This window comes from Pistacia vera, unplaced genomic scaffold, assembly GCF_008641045.1.
Source record: "Pistacia vera cultivar Batoury unplaced genomic scaffold, PisVer_v2 Contig196, whole genome shotgun sequence".
NCBI classification, from domain to species: domain Eukaryota; kingdom Viridiplantae; phylum Streptophyta; class Magnoliopsida; order Sapindales; family Anacardiaceae; genus Pistacia; species Pistacia vera.
The window spans coordinates 1,395,113-1,415,763 of NW_022195997.1; the positions used below are offsets into that span (position 1 = coordinate 1,395,113).

Sequence of the window (20,651 nt, forward strand, 5' to 3'; positions counted from 1 at the left end):
AAATCACTCAGTATGATGGCAAGATAGATTTTGGGAGCTGGAAAAGAAAATGAAGGCCTGCTGTCCCACAACAAGGTGGGAATTGCCCTGGAGAAAGACGAAACCAAATGGCTAGAAGAGAAGCGAAGAAGAAGGATGAATCAATGAGGAGCGTACAACCTCATAGTGATGAATCTGTCAGACAACGTCCTGCGGAAGGTAGATGGGCTAGAACACCTCTAGCCCATGGGTAAACTCGAAACTTTGTATTCTTTACAGTCAGCACCTAACCTTGCATTTTAAAGGGTGCTTTATTTTCGTACAAAATGGATGGTTCTAAACTGTTGAGGATAATTTAGATGATTCCTTAAGATGACTTTAATTCTTAAAGGTACTAATCAGGAACTAGGTGACACTAGTTTAGCAATGATCCTATTAAATTCCTTAACTGAAGACTACATAGTTGTAAAGAATGCCCTTCAGTATTCAGGAACGTACCTAGTCTGGATTTAATAGTTGCTGGTCTTAAAGCTAGGGAATAGAGCTTAAGGTTCAGAAAAGATCTAAGAGTAACCTGTTTGTAAAGGTAGGCAGAATCTAGTCAAACAGGAAAGTCTATTCAGAACCAACATGGGTCAAAACAAGAAAAATGGAAGGGAAACAGTAATAAAAGATCAGACACTAGGAAGTTCTCTTTGCAATAAACCTGGTCATATCAAAAAAACTGTTTGAATGGTTGAGAAAAATAAACAGAGTAATACTGAGAGTAATCTTGCTTCTAGTGATAACCAATGGGGGGAGCCTGAGGTCTGACAGTATCAACATCTGATACTGCTAAGGAATGGGTCCTAGACTCAGGTTGTTCCTTCCATATGATCCACACAAAAACTGGTTCCGAACAATAGATCTCAGAACTGAAACTGTTTATATGGGGAATAACCAAGCATGTAGGTGAAGGGTATAGGCAGTATAACCCTTAACTTACTAATGAAAAAATTGAAGCGACTAATGTTAGGTTATATCCCTGAATTAAAAAGGAATCTTATTTCTTTAGGAACTCTTGATGAGGCTGGGTGTTCCTGAGGCTAATAATGGTTGTTTATGTGTACAAAACCAGAACTTGGTTCTCAAAGAGGAAAAGAGGAAGGTCTTTACATTTTATGTTATGTTCTCCCTGAATGCTTTAACACAGTTTTGTCACCCACCAAACTTACTATAATTAAAAAATGGCACCTTAGGCTAGGACACATGATCAGAAGGGCATGCACATCCTTAGTAATCAGAGAGGTTTTGGAAAGGACACCATCAGTAACCTGGAATTCTGTGAAACTTGTGTGTAGGAAAACAACATAGACTTAGTTTTCAAAAGAACTCACCTAGCCAAGAACTGCTTAGAGTACTTACACTCTGACCTCTGGGACAATTCCTCCTAAAGACCAAAGATCAGGCTTTGACCAAGTTTAGGGATTGGAAAACACTGTTAGAAAACCAATCAGGAAAGAAAGTTAAGGCACTTCGCACAGACAATGGTCTGGAATTCTGCAATTCTGAATTTGACAACTTTTGTAAAGAGCATGGTATTTTGAGACAGTAATTGTAGCTAGGACACCCCAACAGAATGGTGTGGCAGAAAGGATTGAACCGTACTTACTAGAAAAGGTTAGGTGTCTTTTGTTTACTTCAGGGTTACCAACACTTTTGGGGGGAAGCCCTAGCAACCACAGCCTATCTTGTGAATAGGAGTCCTTCTACTGCTATTAATGGAAAGTGTCCCGAAGAAATCTGGTCTGATAGAAGACCAGACTTAAGCCTTTGAGGATTTTTGGGTGTTCTGCCTATGACACACTGTAGGAGAAAAACTTGAACCTAGGTCTACCAAGTGCATATTTCTAGGTTACCAAGAAGGCACAAAAGGGTATAGATTGTGGGATAGGAGACTCTAGGGGTAAAGATTATTGTAAGCAGAGATGTTGTGTTTATGAATGTGAATTCCCTTGCAAAGGATCTGCCACTGATTAAGAAGCATTAAAAACACTGATCTTGACCCTACCCAACTAGAAGTACATCAATGAGGTGGAGCAACTCACACATCAGCCCACTCCACCCAAGCTGAAACTGAAACCCAAACAGAATCTGAAACTGAACTTGAACAACCAGTAGAAAAAACCACTGAAGAGACATTTGAACACCACCAACTGACCTCCAACAGTACCAACGGCCAAGGACAGAGCCAGAGAGTAAGGCCACCAGCTCGTTATTCTTATGCAGAACTGATTTTTCCTGCTTTGTTTGCAGGTACAGAGTCCAGAGAACAGAACCAGAGACTTATGATGAGCTAGAAGTCCAAGGATAAAGAAAAATGGGAAGCAGCATGAGGGCAGAGATGCACTCTCTAGAGGTAAACAGAACCTGGACTTTGGTACCCAAACCCAGATCAACTGATCCAATGTAAGTGGCTCTATAAACTTAAGGATGGTATTTCAATTTCTGACCCACCTAGGTATAAAGCCAGGCTAGTTGCCAAAGGCTACACCCAAAGAAGGGAATGGACTTCAATGAAGTCTTTTCCCAGATAGTGAAATATAAACCATCAGATTAATGTTAGCTATTGCTGCTCACCATAATCTAGAATTAGAACCTAGATGTGACTACTGCCTTTTGCATGGAAATTTGGATGAGAAAATTATATGAGCCAGCCTATAGGATTCATTGTGTTAGGGCCCCTGACCATGTATGCTTTCTCCACAAGTTCTATATAGCCTTAAACAGGCCCCCAGGCAATGGTACAAAAGGTTTGACACCTTCATAATAGCTTGGGATTTAGGAGAAGCAAGTATGACAGTTGCTTCTACTTGACCTTGATAAAAATCTGCCCATTTATCTTTTGCTATATGTTGATGATATGCTTTAATCAGTAGATCCAAGCCTAGGATACAAGATCTGAAAAAGAAATTAATTTAGAATTTGACATGAAAGATTTGGGAAATGCTAAGAAATATTAGGGATGGTAATATCTAGAGATAGGAGGAACATGCTTAAAACTAGGACAGAGTGCTTATTTGCAGAAAGTAATAAATAAATTTGTATAGAATGACTCAAAACCTGTCACAATGCCCTTGGCAAATCATTTCATACTTAGTAAGAACAGTGTCCTAAATCTGAACTGAGTTGATAAAATGAATGATATCTCCTACTCAAATGTGATTGGCTCCTTAATGTATGCAATGATAAGCACTAGACCTATCTGTCGTTGCTATATCACTTCTTAGTAGATTCATGTCACCTTGGCATGAACATTACTGCCCTTAAATGGGTTCTAAGAATACATTAACATTCTCTGAATGTTGTTTAAAGTATGTAAGAACAATACTTGTGCTTGATCTTGTTGGGTTTGTAGATTCAGATTTTGCAGGTGATAAAGACACCAGAAAATCCGCAACTGCTTACTGCTTTACACTAGGAGGAAACGGCATATGCTGGAAATCTCAATTGCAGCCTATAGTTGCACTTTCATCAACTAGGCAGATACATAGCCATGCTGATGTGATTAAGGAGGCTGTGTGGTTACAGGGTTACTGCAGAAGCAAATCTTACTGAAGGAAGGTCACAATTTACTCAGATAGCCAGAGTGCTATACATCTGAGTAAGAACCCAGTTTATCACGAGAGGACCAAACATGTTGACGTAAGATTTCACTTTGTAAGAGATGTGATAGCCCAGGATTAATTGAGCTGAAGAAAGTCCCCACTGAAGAAAATCCAGCCGATATGGGGACCAAGACATCACACCAGTAATTCAAGCACTGCTTGAAGTTGTTGTCTTGGAGTAATTCAATACCAACTGAGCTAGGGATATGGTTAGAGCCTATTGTACTACTGATTAGTTTTCAAGTCTTCAAGGTGGAGATTGTTGGAGTGAAGACTGAAAACACTACAGCTTTACAGTTAAATGAAACGCAGAGTTTTGGCCTGAGTTATGTGTGCATCCTATCCACCAATCGCAGAAATCCAACGGCTGAGGCATTTCATAGAGTTACAGTATAAAAGAGGGAATTGCTCACTGTACTGAGATCAGAATTTTTTTGCGTTTTCTGCAGTTTGCGTTATCAGTTCTTCTTGGTTTTTTCTGCATTTTTAGAATCATGTAACTAGTAGATTGATTAGTGATGATAGTTAATCTGAGGGTAGTTTTACTCTTGTGGCTTGAGGATTCCAGGTGAGAGTTCTTGGGTGAGTTACGGGTTGATTCTTGGGTAGAAATTGAGAGGATTTGGTCTGGTTGTGTTGGATCTTGTACTGTATTGATATATTCAGATTAGTGTGTTGTGAGCTCTCCATTTTCGGAGCTCAACGTGGACGTAGATTATCTAAATAGGATATCGAACCACGGTATAAAACTTGCGTTTCTTGGTGGATGTTTTGTGTAATCTGTGTGAGTTGAAATCTGGTTATATTTGTGTTTGTTGGCTCAGTATACAAAATTATAGATTAGATAATGTTACCCAAATATACATATTCATAAAACAATATACATTGATCAAAATGGTATAACTTAATTGAATCTAGAAAGGACTTGAGTTGATCATATAAATGCTTTAAAATTGTCATTATATAGCTTCCTATTCTTTTTTCGTAATTTATCTTTTCACATACACCTCTTTTGATCCATTTGTATATGTAGTGCACGTCATGCGTCCTTTGCTTTAGATTTATTTCAAGTATATCTAAATTCTTCTATTTGTCTATTCAATTTTATATATTTATTTAATATATTTCATTTCATTTTTATTTGGATTCTCATATTTGGATTTTCATTAAATTAATAAATTAACTCTTTTTGTTTCACCTTGCTATTGTAATTTTATTTTATTTTCTCACAATTTATCTTTACATTCATAGTATATTGGCAATGTCGAACAAATATAATTTGTCATAGATAAATGGGTTTGTTTATCTCCACACACACACACACACATGTGTTGTGTTGTGTGTTTTTACATATATATTAAAATCAATAATAATTATATTCATAATTAGAATAAATACCTCTCCCTTGTGGCCGGATGACAAGTCCTTTAATCGGGTCTTGTGTTTGAGTCTACATGAAGACAATTACCGGTTTATCCAAAAAAAAAAAAATAGATAACGAACAAAACCTAATGAAAGTAGAAGCGCTGTCTCTAAAAATCCTTTTTACTTAGGGAAAAAGTTACTTATATAAATACCTCTTAATTTATTTCGTATGTAATATTCTCATCTTTTAATTCTCTAATAAAGCAACCAAAAAGAACACACAAGAAACAGTGATCACCACCAGAAAAAAATACTGATACTTTGGTTTCCTCTTCTTTATTTTTTTTAAATTATTATATCAAGTTATTCAACGCCAAAAAAAAAGGAATTTTGGCTGCCATGAAGATATTGTTAGAAGTTAATGATCTACTTAAATATAAAAAAATTTGGGGGAAAAATAAAATTTCTAGGCCCTAAGACTGGTTCAGCCCTGAATTTCGTGGGTCTAGGACGAGTCCTAGGCCCTGAGTGATGGTCCCAATTAGACTCAACCTAGACCCGGTTGGACCGGTCCCAATTGGGCCCAGACCTGTGACCCGGTTGGAATCAGTCTCTGCCCAGTCTAACTCTTAGGTTTCGATTCACCGTTTGAGTATCCCCAATTGAAGAGGGGGTTGTGGCAATGATTGCTGCATTAGTTTCCTTGAAGATTAGGTGAGGTGCACGTAAGTTTGCTCGGACACCTTAGTTTGAGTTTCTAGTAATATGATTGGTTCGGTTGATTTTTTTTTTTTTTTTTTTTTTTCTCTGTGGCTCGAAAATATTATAGATTGGGATGATGTTAACCAAAAAATATAATATATTCATAAAACAATATAAATTGATCAGAATGGTATAACTTAATTGAGATACTATAAAAGACTTTAGAGTTTATATAAAAGCTTTAAAATTGTCACAACAACATATATATATGTCCTTTTGCTTTAGGCTTCCTATTTTTTTCTTCGTTAATTTATTTTTTCACCCACTCCTCTTTTTGATCCATTTGTATATGTAGTGCACATCCAGTACAAGTCCTTATGCTTTTAGCTTTATTTCAACTTTTTAAGTATATCTAAATTCTTTCTATCTATCTATTCAATTTTATAATATTTAATGTATTTAATTTCATTTTAATTTGGATTCTCATTATATATATATATAAGCCCTATTGCTTTAGGCTTCCTATTTTTTTCTTCGTTAATTTATTTTTGCACCCACAGCTCTTTTTGATCCATTTGTACATGTAGTGCACATCCAGCACAAGTCCTTATGCTTTTAGATTTATTTCAAGTATATCTAAATTCTTTCTATTTATCTAATTATTTATATATTCAATTTTATATAGTTATACTTAATTTAATTTTAATTTGGATTCTCATTATTTGGATTTTCATTAAATTAATAAATTAACTCTTTTTGTTTTTGCCATTGCTATTGTATTTTTTATTTTATTTTTTCTCACGATTCATCTTTAACATTCATAGTGATATTGACAACAATGTGTCAAACAAATATAATTTGATCATAGATAAATAGGTTTGTTTATGCTCACACACACATATATGTTTTTACATATATATTGAGAAATCATATAATTATATTCATAATTAGAATAAATACATCTTCCCTTGTGGCGGATGACAAGTCCTTTAATTGGGTCTTGTGTTTGAGTCTACTGGAGAGACAATTAACAGGTTTATCCAAAAAAAAAAAAAAAAAAAAAAAAGCGTAGATGAAGGAAACCTAATGAAAGTAGAAGAATTGTCTTCTTAAAATCCTTTTTACTTGCAGAAAAAGTTACTTATATAAATACCTCTTAATTTATTTCGTATGTAATATTACTTGTCCTTTTAATTCTCTAATAAAACAACCAGAACCAGTGAAGAACACACAAGAAACAGTCATCACTAGCCAAGGGTACGTTTTGGTTTCTTCTTCTTTATTGTTTTTTTTTAAATTATTATATCAAGTTATTCAACTGGCAATAAAAAAAAAAAAAAAAAGAATTATTGGCTGCCATGAAGATAATTATTAGAAGTTAATGATCTACTTAACTGTATATGTTTGAATAAACAAGCAGATGATGAATTCTTTCCCGCCAGTGGATGAGATTTTCAAGGTTCTTGAAGACATGGCTGCCAAGGTGAAGATGATGCAAGATCATGATCATCATCAGAAATCATGGACGGCTGAAGATTTGATGAGGGGCTATACGTATCCTGAATTTTTTTTTATTTTTTTAAAACAAAAATTATATAAATTCATGCATTTGGAATCCTTTAACTCCTGTTGAAGATTTGTGTACAACCACCACCAGGTACTGATATATCAACATGAGAGAGAGCAAGTTTATGATAAATACAAGAGCATTTTAATGGAGAGGATAAACGAAAAGGTAATTAGATTTGATTCCCAGGTATATATATAGTTGTTGAAGTACTTTCTCCGTGGTTTAATTTATTTCTTTTTCCAGGTTCTGCCATCATTGTTGAACAGAAATGGTGGTGAAATGGTGAAAGAACTGATCACTCGATTATGGTCAGAATATAAATACTTTGCAAAGACAATGGCGGTATTGCTTTCTGGGTTAAACAACTACAAGAGTATGGATCGAAGATTTCCATCACATCCTGAATTCTCCAACCAATTGTTTCGCGATTTGGTAAAAACTCTAATTCAATTATATTCAATGTTAAAAGGAATCAATGTTTTTATACCAGATCAGGTCTTCCTCAAGTCCTACAATCCAATAGGCGATGACGCCAGTATAGTGACATAATGCTGACATCAGCATGATGGAATAAAATTTTAAAACTCTAATAATTAATAGGAAGGGGGCGTTCTTTATCTGTCTTGACGGTTGAACCACGGTTTGACACTGTTCCGCCAGTTCAATCCCGGTTGGTCAATTCGGTCTAATAACTAAAATAGGCTTTAGCCATTCAATGGACCTTGGATTAGAGACCAGTTCCTGGTCGAACCTTTCAGAAAGGTCTGGGTTTTAAAACCATGGAAGGAATATGGAAAAAAGAAAGTTGTATTAGGATAAATGGAAACACCATGTGTTGAATATAGAAACTTGAGTTGTTTTTGCTCTACTAATCGAGTATTCAGTGGATTGATGTAAAAACTGAGATTGTTTCCACCCTATTAATTAGATACTATATTTAGAGTATTAGGTTAGGCATTATTGTCCACATTATTATAATCAATCTCTATCTTATTCGTGTTCGTGTCTCTTTCGTGTTTTGTGTTTTGTGATTTACATTCATACATTATTCATCTTGATGTTTTCCATTGCAAGAACTCCTTACATATTATATGTTCAAACCTGATTGATTACATTTATTTTCAAGTAAATTTCCATCATCTTTATTTGTTGAGTTTCCTTTATGAAACTTGATTGATCAGAGACTTGATATCTTACTTGAACGTTCTTATTCTAGGTCATCGTCAAGGACCATTCAAGTCTGCAGAAATCATTACATGATTTGGTAAGTGACATATGTATGCATTAATATAGCTAGGGTTAGCTGATATTTGATATTATCTAACGTCAATAATAAGTATTTTCGGATCTGAGCTTACAGATTGATGAAGAACGAGAAAGGAAGGAGATTGATCACGTCTTGAACAAAAAATTCCTGGAATTCCTAGTAGAAATGAGGCTGGATAAATGTTCAGTCAACTACTATTCAAAATTTGAGCAGATGATGCTTGAAGAAACCGGTAAGTGTTACCATCAACTGTCTTTGGAGTATCGCTCTCAACTGGATTTGTTTATCGATTACATTCAAAAGGTACGATCTTCTTTAATTTCTTAACTCCCTACACATTATTGTTATTATGGTACTCGTTCAATAATATCATGAGCTTTAGATCGATTCAAACCCTAGCAATAAGATCGAGAGTTCTAATATTTCATTCACAAATGCTTGTTCATTTAATGTATTTATAATGTTAGGCTGATCTTTGTTTTAAACAGGAGGAAGAAAAAGTAAAAGCCCTCTACTCAGAAGAAGATAATCCTACGGGAAGAAAATTACTCAAGGTATATATATATTGGTATCCAAGGGTCAGACCGACCATGGAACCCTGATCAATAAGTGGATTGCATTAATTGTCCACTTTCAGGTTGGATAGTTAAGGGTTAGAGAAGAGTAATTACTCATTCTTAATATATATGTGTGTATGTGTGCGCTGAATAAGTGGATTGTATTAACTGTCAATTCTTAGGTTGGGTAGTTAAGAATCGGAGGAGAAGGGCAATTACTCATTCTTAAAAGCGGCAGCATATATATACTTTCTCTATTGTGGTTTTTTTTTTAATTATTCAGAACTGATTTCATCATTTTTCTTTTTGCTTCTGTCTCTACTTTTTGCAGATACAAGCTATGGTTTTATCTGATTTTAAGGTATAATTCAGATTTGTATTTGAAAAATCATGTACATATATATGCGTGAGAGAGAGAGAGAGAGAGAGAGCACATTTTTATGAAAACTAGACCAAGTTTTTCTGCTAGAGAATATTACAAGAAAATAAATTCAGTCAAAATTTTGTGATTGTTTTTGCATGCAGAAAATGTTCCCTGCAATTGACCAATTGAGCCTTGAAGAATGAAGATCATATATAGTTCGATTCAAGAGGAAGAAGTCTGAATTTATGGAGAGATTTTTTTCCATTTGTTGTGGAAACATCACATTTCTTCCTTTCTTCTCAAAGAATCCATATTTTTCTTCTCTATCTTTTGTTGAATTTATGTATTTGATATATAATTCCATAGTTAATTTGATAAACTAATACTATTTTGGTGTTAATGGAATCTTTGGGATTTTGAATTTATGGAAATTTGGGTTTATTTTTTCTATTTCATTAGCCCTTTATAATATTCAATACCAGAAATATGAGATTTGGGATTGGAGGAGATCCAACAGAAAGTGTATGAGCTTTGGCATTGGAGTAGATCCGGATTCGTTTGTTCTTATGTTGTCATAATCAACAAACAACAGGAAGCATCCGAGAAAGTTCTCAACACTTTTTCATTGTTGATTGGACTCCATTTTCTTATCTCAAATTACTAGGAGCTAAATGATATTTACCTCATTTTACACTGGAAACTTACCATTTCATCCTTGAGATTTAGGGTTTGTTACACTTTTACCTCGCTTCTAGTGGATACAAATACTTTATGCTTATCACATGACTGATGTTAGTTTTCTTAACATTATAAGGGGCTTCTGAAGTGTACATCCTATCTATATGTCAAATTTACCCTTACAATGTTAAGAAAACGAGCCAACAATTCTTTTTAACCTCAAAAGGTTGGTTTGATGGTTAAGAAGATTCACTCATTTCATTGACTTTCTGGGTTTGAACCACCTTGGGGTCATCAACTACATTTGTGGCTTATCCTTGAATATTGGGTTTATAGCATATTCAATGAATTTCAGATATTAGTTAAGGTGCATGCAAACACAACCGAACACCCCGATCATTACAAAAAAAAAAAAAAAACCAAGCCAACAACACTAATATCAATCATCTAATAGGACTAAAGTGTTTATATATCATAATATTGTTAGGGCCAAAAATCATTTTGGGCTTGACGAGGCCCAATAACAAAATAAACATGTCACGGCCCAAGGCCTCAACCCAATCTCGATTGGGCTTATGTTTAAAATCACCTTGTGAACTACTCACTATATGAGTTGGGCTATCCTATAAGTTAAGTTAAACTGGGTTTCAGCCCATGAGCCTACAACAATCCATAAATAGGAAATCAGAATCTCATTCTATTTCCTCTTCTACTAAGATTCCAAATCTTACTCAAACTATTAAACTTAATGTGATAAAGTCAAGAATATCTCTTTCATGATAGGGATTAATGATAGAGATTATCTCCCAAAATAGGATTTAGTGTCCTACTAAGATTCCAAATTTTACTTAAACTATTTAACTTAATCTGATAAGGTCAAGAAATCATATTTCTTTCTTGATAGGGATTATCTTTAAAAAAAGAGGACTCAATGTCCTACTAGGATTCAAACCCCTTGGGTTTACTATAAAAACAGAGGATTGCCCTCTCATTATGCATTCAATCTCTCATAGTCAATCTATACTACTCAAAAAGAAAGGAAATATCTCTGCCTAGTTCTTGCTCTCAAGAACCCGACATCTCCGCCGTAGTCCTAGCTTCCGACAAGACTCCTGGTAATTTTTCATCTCCTTAATTCTTATCAAATAATCTCTTTTAGTCTTGCTGACTTGAGCGTCGGAGTGTCTACGACAAACACCACCCCGGTATTTTCCAGAAGCTTCATGCTTACCCTTTCATGTGTGTAGGTCTAACGGATTTTCAGACCCTATTTTCATGACGATAGATTTTTTGCATCTTTTATATACCATAATATCGGGACAAAGTATTTCAAACCTTAAAGAAAGAAAGGAAATATCTCTACTTGACACAACCAAAACCCATTATCATTATTTGGCCTTATGAATTCATCTGTCTTTGTATCGTCATAAGCAACAAGAAGCAGCATCCAAGAAAGTTTTGAAAAATTTCAGGATTCCATTGATTTTAAGTTAAAAAACAAGGAGCGGAATGATAATTACTTCACTTTATGCTACCAAACTTAAATGCGAATTTATTACAATTACTTTTTACCCCAAAGATTCTTCAAGATTGAAAGTGACTGTAGACAGAGTCTGGCAGACACAGTTTGCAAAAATCTAAATAGAATCTCCTAAAATAGCTTGTTGTCCAAAAAAAATCAACTAAAGTGAAACTGGAAAGGCCCCACACTAGGCCACAATTAGTAAGAGTAGGTCCCACCCCTCTGACTCATTCAAGACTTCCCATTTGGGGGTCCACACCTGTAACCTTGCACTGAATTGAAACTATTGTTTAGTATGGTCCCACAGTTTTGTTCATTGGACAACCAACAAAACTATCTTTCCTGTTCACTTTAAACTTGTGTCCTCTCGCAGCCATCATACTTATCAGCATCTCTCAAGAACCTAAGCACCAACAAATTCTCAGGTCATTTTCTGGATTCTTTTTTTTTTTTATTTTTCAGAATTTCTTTGTTTCATGAATTGTGTGAGTCTCCATTGATGTAATAACTTGTGTTTTTTTTCTTTAGCAGTTTTAGTGTGGTTCTGTTGCCATAATTGTATGAAAGTTTGAATCTTTTGATCAGAAACATTTTTTCTTTGTCGGTTTGGTTGTTTTCTGATGTAGAATTGTTGTAGATTTGTAGTTGTTCTTCAAACAAGTTGAAAAGTATCTTCCTTTTTGGTTAATACTGGTGTTATTAGGGGCCATTTTGAGGGAATTTCAAGTTTTAAAGTGTGATTATGAGTTATTTGTTTAAATGCCTAGTTGCAATGTGTGTTGACTATGATTGACACTAGATTGCTCTTTATAGATACTTGTGGGAAGTTGTGTTGAGGAAGGGAGACTCTGATGTTGAAGTTTATATCACTGGAGGATGGAATGATGGTGGTGGAAGAGGCCATTGTGAAGGCCAAGAAGATAATGGAAGGGTACGAAATGAAGTTCACCGGAGAAGAATACCAGAGATTCTATGAGTATCTTTTGTGATTTGTCGAAAGGGTCGTATTGCATTAAGACTTTGAGGATTTTTGTGCTTTTGAGTAGTGTTGCATCTTACATTTGGCTTGTTTCATAAATTGAACGCATATATGTTGTCCTTTACAACTTGTTAGATGTGTGTATTTCATGTGTACTTCCCGTGGTTCTGATGAAAAGACAGTGCGGATTTATGAGCGATATAAGAGCTGCCTGGAAGAGAGCATCAATATGGTGAGCCCCAATTGCATTACTATATGTTGTATTTCTTCTTTTTTGTATGGTATGGTAAATTTATTGTGTTATTAAAAAGATCAAAGGTAGATAAATTGACTCTTTCTCTGATGCTAATTCAATAGATTGTTATGTCAGGTTTGTTTGAGTGGTCGATTATACTTCTATTTTGAAACGTTTTCACAGATTTATGCAGACAGGGTGACACCGAATGTGTCTTTTCCTCTTTTGCTCTCAGGTGTTGCCATCGTTAATAAGCAAAACTGATGTAAATTTGTTGAGGGAACTTGTGCCAATTTGGTCAAATTACAAGGCAATGGCAAGGTGGCTATGCCGATTTTTTGAATACCTTGACCGCTACTTTATCCCTCAAAAGAAAGAACTTCCAAACCTTGATAAACTCTCTGTTAAAGTCTTTCACGAATTGGTTAGTTGTATACACTTGTGATTCTAAATTCTTTTATTATTATTATTATTATTTTAATATTTGAAAGTTCGGGAAGAATTAACAATTCTATACTACATTACAGGTTTTCAAAAATTTGTATTGTGAACTCCGGGCTGCTGCATTATCATTGGTTAGTTTATATGCTCTATTTATTCTGTATATTTGTGTTTCCTTCTTGATGGGGTGAGTTTACTTCAAATTGACATGCAGATCAAGCAGGAACGCGAAGGATTGCAGATTGATCAGGACCTGCTGAAGAATGTCATCTTTATCTTTTCAGAAATTGATAATTGTGGAGAAATAAAATATTATGCCAATTTCGAGCATGTTATGCTTTATGAAAGCTCTTCATACTACGCTCAATTAAGTTCAGAGTGGCTTTTGTCTGATTCATATGCTGACTATATGCAAAAGGTATTTCATACTTTTTACATACTTGACTGATTTCTATTTGAAATGTCATACACGATAGATCACCTATCTGTTCTTTTTGTTTTCCTAGGCCTTATGGTGCTTGAATCAGGAAGAAAAAAGAGCTAGTCAGTACTTGTATCCTGACACCGGAGTTACGTTGCTACAGGTATAATTCTTGTTCAGAGACCTTATAACCTTTATAAACAAACATTTTCATTGGCTGTTTCAGAATATGCATATTGTGATCCATGAAAGTAAAGTAGTTGGTGTAGAGCTTCAGTATAAAAAATGATGTGAGCCCACTTCCTTGATGACCACTCGAAGATCTGGCGTGGAAAAAAATATGGTGAATGGTCAAGCTTCACCAAACTGCAATTCTGAGCTTGCTGTTTTGAGCTCATTCTTTTTCATTTTGAAAAGTTATTGGTAGTAGTCCATCGTTATAGTTTCATACTACGCTCTCCAAGAATCCATTTAAAAGTTATTTATGTGATTTAGTCACGGTTTGTATTAGATAAGTAACTTTTTGAAGCAGGAAGCATAAAATGGGAAAGTTATCATCTCTGAAGTTATGAGTTATTATGGAAGATGCAGCTCCTTTATCCTGATTCTTTGTGTAGGTTGTCAAATACAGATTGCTGACAGAACCTGGTCTCAAATTGGCTGAAAAGAAGCAAGCTGAAAAAAGTGGCTTTGCGACTGAGTTTCAGGTTTTAATAGTTATCCCAAAGAGTTACTTTATCACTGCAACTTTTCAATGGAATAATGTCTGTCTAATGGTAATGTATTGTTATCAACCAAAATCAAAGGAACAAATCCGGTGAAAATTAAACCATAATAAATTGGATCCTGTTACCTTGTTTGAGCAATGCAATAAATTGAGTTCCTGGATCCTTTTTTTGTGTTCTAAATGATAAAGATATAGCCTTATTGTTTTGTGACGACTGGTTGCATGACCTGCCAATTAAAGCCCTCCGAATGTATGCTTTGGCATAGATCGATAACGAACCAAATTGGACTTAAGAGCTGCTTCAATTTCGCACATTCTTGTCCTGTTAGCCTGTTTCTGCTTGAGTTTTCTGCACTGGTTATTGTTTTGCTGAACTGGTTTTTGTGGATCATTTGCAGGACGTTCTGTCGAAATGTGCCGACTTGAATCTGGAAGGGGAAAGTTCAGCATCGACACCTGAAGAATGGATGTCTGTTGTTATGACAAAGGCAACGAATACACAGTCCAAGTTTAATTAAGGGTCTCTTACTTGGGTGTTCGTATAAACCATTTAATGTCTTACACTTAGAGAAAATAAGATCAATGTACGTAGTTTACTCATTGACTAAGTTGGATGTCAACTTTTATGATTGTTTAAACATCCGACTAAAAGATATGTACTAATTTGTGCATCAATTATATTAGGTGTGTTCTCTATGGAGGCTTTTAATTTGAACTTAATAATTTTTGTCTTCTTTATGGTTTTTTTTTTTTTAATTTGTTGACCTTGAAAATGGATAACGATGACAGTTTGCCACCCAAGGTTTTGGCGTTATCCATTTTCCACCCACTAAGTTTAAGAAAAACAATTATCCACCCACACCGTTGGTCTGTCTATCAACTTTTTAATGGTAGAAAGACATAATGATAAATTCAATTTATTTTTATTTTTATTTTATTAAAAGTCAGTTTATTAAACATATCGCCCCATGTCCTACGCGCCCACCCCCCATCACCACAACCCAACCACCCCAATGTCCAGATCCTCCATCAAATCCACCCCCACCACCACCACCACCACACCTCCTCCTCCTCCAGCACTACCACCAACACTACTGCCCACACCTCCTCCAACACCAAAGCCTCCACCGTGGCCAAAACCACCACCAACTCCTTCTTCCTCCTGCTGCACAACCACCACCAATACCACCTCTAACCCTGCCACCAACACCGCCCTCAGCTCCAAAGTCTCCACCTTTACCTGAACCACCTCCAACGCGGCTAGATCGACAACCTTGCTAGCTCATTCTAGCCATCCTAACTCGGGACTGGAGCCACAACACTGCTAACTCATCTCCTCCAACCGCAAGCAGGGAGATGTTAAGATGGGAAGAAATGGACCCCAAATTGTTTTTCTTAAACGTAGTGGGTGGGAAATTGTTGTTATCACACTTAAAAGTCAACTTTATTGCCTGGTATGGAGAATTTTCCATCTTTCCAATGTTTCCCACCACTTCCCTTGAGCCATCATTTGTTTTGGTTGAATTCATTGCAGCAATTGTTGAAACAGAAAAAAAGAAAGAAACTTCCTTGTCCTAGTGATAGAAATTTCTAGTGGATGACAATTTTTGAGAGAAGACTTCCATAGGAGAAGAGGCAGCAAGCTCTCAAGGTGCCAATTTGTAGATGATCTGTCTCTCAAAGGTTCTGATCTAGCTTCAAGGTATTATAATTATTTTTTTATTGGTATGAATCATGATGGTCAATTCTTCCTTAATATGCGTCATGGTTTTATAGTTAAACAAGTTAAAATTATTGCATGGATTCGTTCAAGAGAATATCCAAGGATCAGGTAAAGATAGATAACACATCACCTATGATGGTGAATAGCAAATACTTACTAGAAAAGCTGATTTCATCATGCAATGGTAAATATAATCCGATTCGTAGCTTCTCTGAGGAAGAGCTCAAGACGGCAACAGATAACTTTGATGCAGGAAAAGTTATAACAAGAGCTGCATCATATGAGCTGTACAAGGGTATTCTCGAGGACTATTCAGTTTCTGTCATGAAGTTTAGAGACTTTCCTAGTAGGTTAGATGCATACGAGTATTGCTTTAACAACATTGTTTTTGCATCACAAATGAAGCACAAGAATCTTTTTAAGTTGATCGGTTGCTGCTTAGAAACTGAAATTCTCCTCCTAGTTTTTGAATCTGTTGAGTATGGAACTCTTTCTGATCATATATATGGTCCTCGACAACCCCATTTTGTGCCTTTGCTATTGACACCCAGGTTAAAGATTGCTATGGAGATGGCTAATGCACTTGCATATCTCCATGTTGGTTTCTGTAGGCCGATTGTTTTTAGAAGTATCAATCCTACAAACATCTTATTCCAGGAACAAACCATAGTGAAACTATCTGATTTTTCACTCTCCGAGTATATTCCAGAAGGCGAAACTTACATAAAAGATACTAGGGTAGTTGGTACAATGGGATTTTTTGCACCTGAGTACATAAGTGTTGGTGTTTGCAGTGAGAAGTGCGATGTTTTCGCTTTTGGTGTATTGCTACTTGTTCTGTTGACTGGACAAAAAACATTCGACTCTTCTCGTTGTGAAAATGGGGATGATTCATGGTTATTGCAGCATGTGAAGAATTGTATTGGTCAAAATGATCGGTTTATTGAGATAATAGATCCTGCAATTGTTTTAGATGGATTAAATCCTGGAAAAGAGGATTTGTTGCGAGCTTTCACAGAACTTGCCCTTAAATGTGCCTCTACATTACCAGAAGAAAGACCAACTATGGTTGAAGCAGCAAAAGAACTCAGGCAAATGTATAGAAATGGCTAATATTTTCATTTATACTCGTTTCATTGTAAATTTCTCCGGGTTGGTTTTCATTGTTTATGAATCTTTCCTCTATTTCTTTTTCAGTACTTCATGTTTTCATATAATTTTCCTGATACATTGAAGGATTCCATGGCAGTTGAAAGTGTCTCATTGCCGACTAAACTTAATTAATAAACTATGGTTGACTTTGAAGAAGTAAGTTTCCTGGTTATATATGGATGTTCTTCAATTGTGCTTGATCAGATTTTCATCATGCTTGAGTAAAAATTCCTGAGCTCTCTCAAACTCAGGCTTTGCTTTTTTCTGAACAATTAGCTGAAATGAACACCTAAATTGGCCATCCATACAGGTACAACATCTTCCTTGTAAACCCCTTTGTTTTATTTTGTTAATTGATTATGCATGTATATTTACTTTCATTGCAACTCTGTTTCACCTTTTTTAACACTTATTTTTTCACATTAGACAATTATCTTCGTTGAAAAATATTCCTTTTCAGAATAAAACATATAGAACATTCATTTCAATATCTTTTTCATGGGTTTTGTGTGGATCAAGTTAGATGAGTTCATATTTTCCCGGAAAGGAAGATAAGAGTTTGGAGAATGGTGCAATCTTACTTAAAGAGTTGATTGCCTATGGTAATGGCAAATTTAATCTTATTCGTAGTTTCTCCATAGAAGAGCTCAAGGTAGCAACACAATATTATGACGAAGAGCTAATTATAACAGATCAAAAAATATAAAAATTGTACAATGGTTTTCTACAAGACCGTTGAATTTCTATTTTGAAGTTTGAAGTCCATTATACTATCAACAGTAGAATACAACACCAACAGAGCATCGATACGATTGTATTCATGTCACAAATGAAACATAAGAATTTTCTGAAGTTGATCGGATGCTGTTTAGAAACTTGAATACCCATTCTAGTTTTTGATTCTATAGGATGTGGGACACTTGTTGATTGTGTATTCAGGGCAACTCTCAACCCCTTCTTGGACCTTTACTGATGAAACATAGATTGAAGATTGCAATGGATGTAGCTAATGTACTTTCTTATCTTCACTTTGGATTCTCGGAGTTGTCCGGATCAGTTTATACGCATCTTAATTAATCCCACTTGCATAAAAATAAAAATCACAAAAAATACGTAATATATATATTAGGATTAAAAATGGGGTTTCACAAAAACAAAATCCAAACTTACCGTAGAGACTGTTTTGTTCCAAAAATCTCTAAGGTTTATGAGAACAAAATTTAAATGAATATAAAATCTTAAATTTTTTAAAAATTGAGTGGGGACCGTGGTCTCCACTCATCTTCATTGGAACCGCCACTGCTCTTAAGCCACACGTTCCCACCCAAAGATAAAGGGAATTTTCCAGTGAAGAGCATATAAGTCTTCTTTAGGGCAGCTGACATTCAAGGAATAAGAGTCCTGGTTGTGTACATAAAAGTTCATTAATTGTGCTTCGTCAGATTTTATGTTCTACTTTAACTGAAAATTTTCCTTAGCTCTCTTAAACTCAGGCCTTTCTTTTTTTCTTAACAATTTCGATTAATTAGCACCGGGCGAATTGGCCATCCTCACATCATAGGTACGCCTTCTTAAATCCCTCTGTTTCACCTACTTTTACTCTTGATTTTCTTTAGGTTAGACAATGATCTAAGTCGAAAACATTCTTTTCTGAATAAAATATATAGATTATAGAGCATTCATTTGTATAAACTTATATTATAGTTAGCTTCATATACATACATGATCAATTTTTTTTTTTTCCTTTTTCATGTTTTCTAATACTTGTACACTTGATGTTCCAAATTATTGGTTAAATAAATGAAAGCATTTCATGGGTTTGTTTGTAGATCAAATAAGATGAGTTCATGTTTTCCCCGAAAGGACGATAATAATTTGAAGAATGATGCAATGTTACTGAAACAGTTGATTGCCACTTTTAATGGCAAATGTAATCCTATTCGTAGTTTTTCCGAGAAAGAGCTCAGGAAAGCAACAATTAATTATGACAATCAGAGATTAATTATAACAAATAAAATTTTCTATAAGTTGTACAATGGTTTTCTACAAGACCGTCAGATTTTTGTTATGAAGTTTGAACCCATTATCTTCCAGGAAAAAGAAGAAATAATCCAAAAGGGCATCAATAACATTGTATTTGCAACACAAATGAAGCATAAGAATTTTCTGAAGTTGATCGGATGTTGTTTAGAAACTCAATTTCCCATTCTAGTTTTTGATTTCGTTGGATGTACGACACTTGCTGATCGTATTTTGAGTCATTCTCAACCTCGTCTTGGACCTTTATTATTGAAACTCAGGTTAAAGATTGCAATGGAGATAGCTCATGCAGTTGCATATCTTCACCTTGGATTCCCTAGACCTATTGTTTTTGGAAGTCTCGCACCATGGAACATCTTTCTTGATGAGGAGTATGCTGTAAAACTATTTGATTTTTCAGTATCTGAGTTTATTCCAGAGGGTAAAACTCACTTGGAAGTTCATTTAACGAAAAAAGTATGGTATGAATATGTTCCACCCGACCTTTTACTTGCAATAGCTCCCAATAGGAAGTTTAATTGCAATGAGAAGGTTGATGTCTATTGCTTTGGCGAATTGTTGTTTATGCTTTTGAGTGGATTGAGCTTAAAAAAGTTTCTCAAGAATAAAGGTTTTCAGATGGAAGATATTGGACCTAATAATCTAAATGAGATAATAGATCCGGTGATTGTTGGAGAGGGAATATGTTCGATAAAAGAACAACAATTGCTAGCTCTTGTAAGGCTTGTGTCGGAATGTCTCTGTCTTGAACCAGAAGATATGCCAAATATGATAGATGTGACAAAGCAACTCAGAAAAATGTACAAGTCTAGTTAGCATGTCATTAGTTTTTGTATTAAGGATTCTGCTTTCCTTGTTTATGGATGTGTCAGTAATTCATGCCTTCATTGCCATGGCAGTAGTTGAAAACATTCAAATAAACTATTTCTTAAGTTTTCAAGTGGAAGTACATTTTGTCTATTCTTTGTAGTTTTAGAAACAATTACTTATTATCGATAAGTGGAAGCCAAAGAAAAGTTGATCCAATAATGGCTATATTTGATGAGTTATTATATATGCAAACGAAGAAGTAGAATTGAGTTAAATAGGAGACTGGCTACTACCCATTTGCCCCAACAATGCATTATCAAAATCTCATCTTCCGAGCTTTAAAAAAAATGAAGGGTGATAAGCTAATCATTGTTTCTACACATACATTGTAGAATAAAGTTTCCAAACCTGAATTTTGGCATAAACCATTAGAAAAATAGTGTCCAAACATCTATCTAAGTAAAATAAAGAT

General features: G+C 35.1%; 3 protein-coding genes across 6 annotated transcripts; all 3 read left to right on the top strand.

The window, feature by feature from the left end:
• Window positions 1–11,984: 11,984 nt before the first annotated feature.
• Window positions 11,985–15,152, top strand: LOC116128017 (cullin-1-like). 2 transcript variants are annotated; one of them, XM_031413687.1, is made up of 9 exons: window positions 11,985–12,076; window positions 12,465–12,627; window positions 12,766–12,862; window positions 13,101–13,289; window positions 13,393–13,440; window positions 13,521–13,724; window positions 13,813–13,890; window positions 14,345–14,434; window positions 14,853–15,152. In XM_031413687.1, the coding sequence occupies exons 2-9, from the start codon at window positions 12,503–12,505 to the stop codon at window positions 14,970–14,972; spliced, it is 951 nt and encodes a 316-aa protein (XP_031269547.1). In that variant the 5' UTR covers window positions 11,985–12,076; window positions 12,465–12,502; the 3' UTR covers window positions 14,973–15,152. The 2 variants fall into 2 exon arrangements, with proteins under 2 accessions (XP_031269547.1, XP_031269548.1); XM_031413688.1 differs by having other exon boundaries at window positions 13,530–13,724.
• Window positions 15,153–15,896: 744 nt separating this feature from the next.
• LOC116127994 (non-functional pseudokinase ZED1-like) lies at window positions 15,897–20,309 on the top strand. 3 transcript variants are annotated; one of them, XM_031413657.1, is made up of 4 exons: window positions 15,897–16,156; window positions 16,231–17,639; window positions 18,823–18,890; window positions 19,159–20,309. In XM_031413657.1, the coding sequence occupies exon 2, from the start codon at window positions 16,253–16,255 to the stop codon at window positions 17,288–17,290; it is 1,038 nt and encodes a 345-aa protein (XP_031269517.1). In that variant the 5' UTR covers window positions 15,897–16,156; window positions 16,231–16,252; the 3' UTR covers window positions 17,291–17,639; window positions 18,823–18,890; window positions 19,159–20,309. The 3 variants fall into 3 exon arrangements, with proteins under 3 accessions (XP_031269517.1, XP_031269516.1, XP_031269519.1); XM_031413656.1 differs by having other exon boundaries at window positions 15,897–17,639; XM_031413659.1 differs by having other exon boundaries at window positions 15,897–17,639; window positions 19,630–20,309.
• On the top strand, window positions 19,130–20,185 carry LOC116127898 (non-functional pseudokinase ZED1-like). Its single transcript, XM_031413555.1, has one exon. It carries the CDS (start codon window positions 19,130–19,132, stop codon window positions 20,183–20,185), a length of 1,056 nt encoding a protein of 351 aa, XP_031269415.1.
• Window positions 20,310–20,651: the final 342 nt, after the last annotated feature.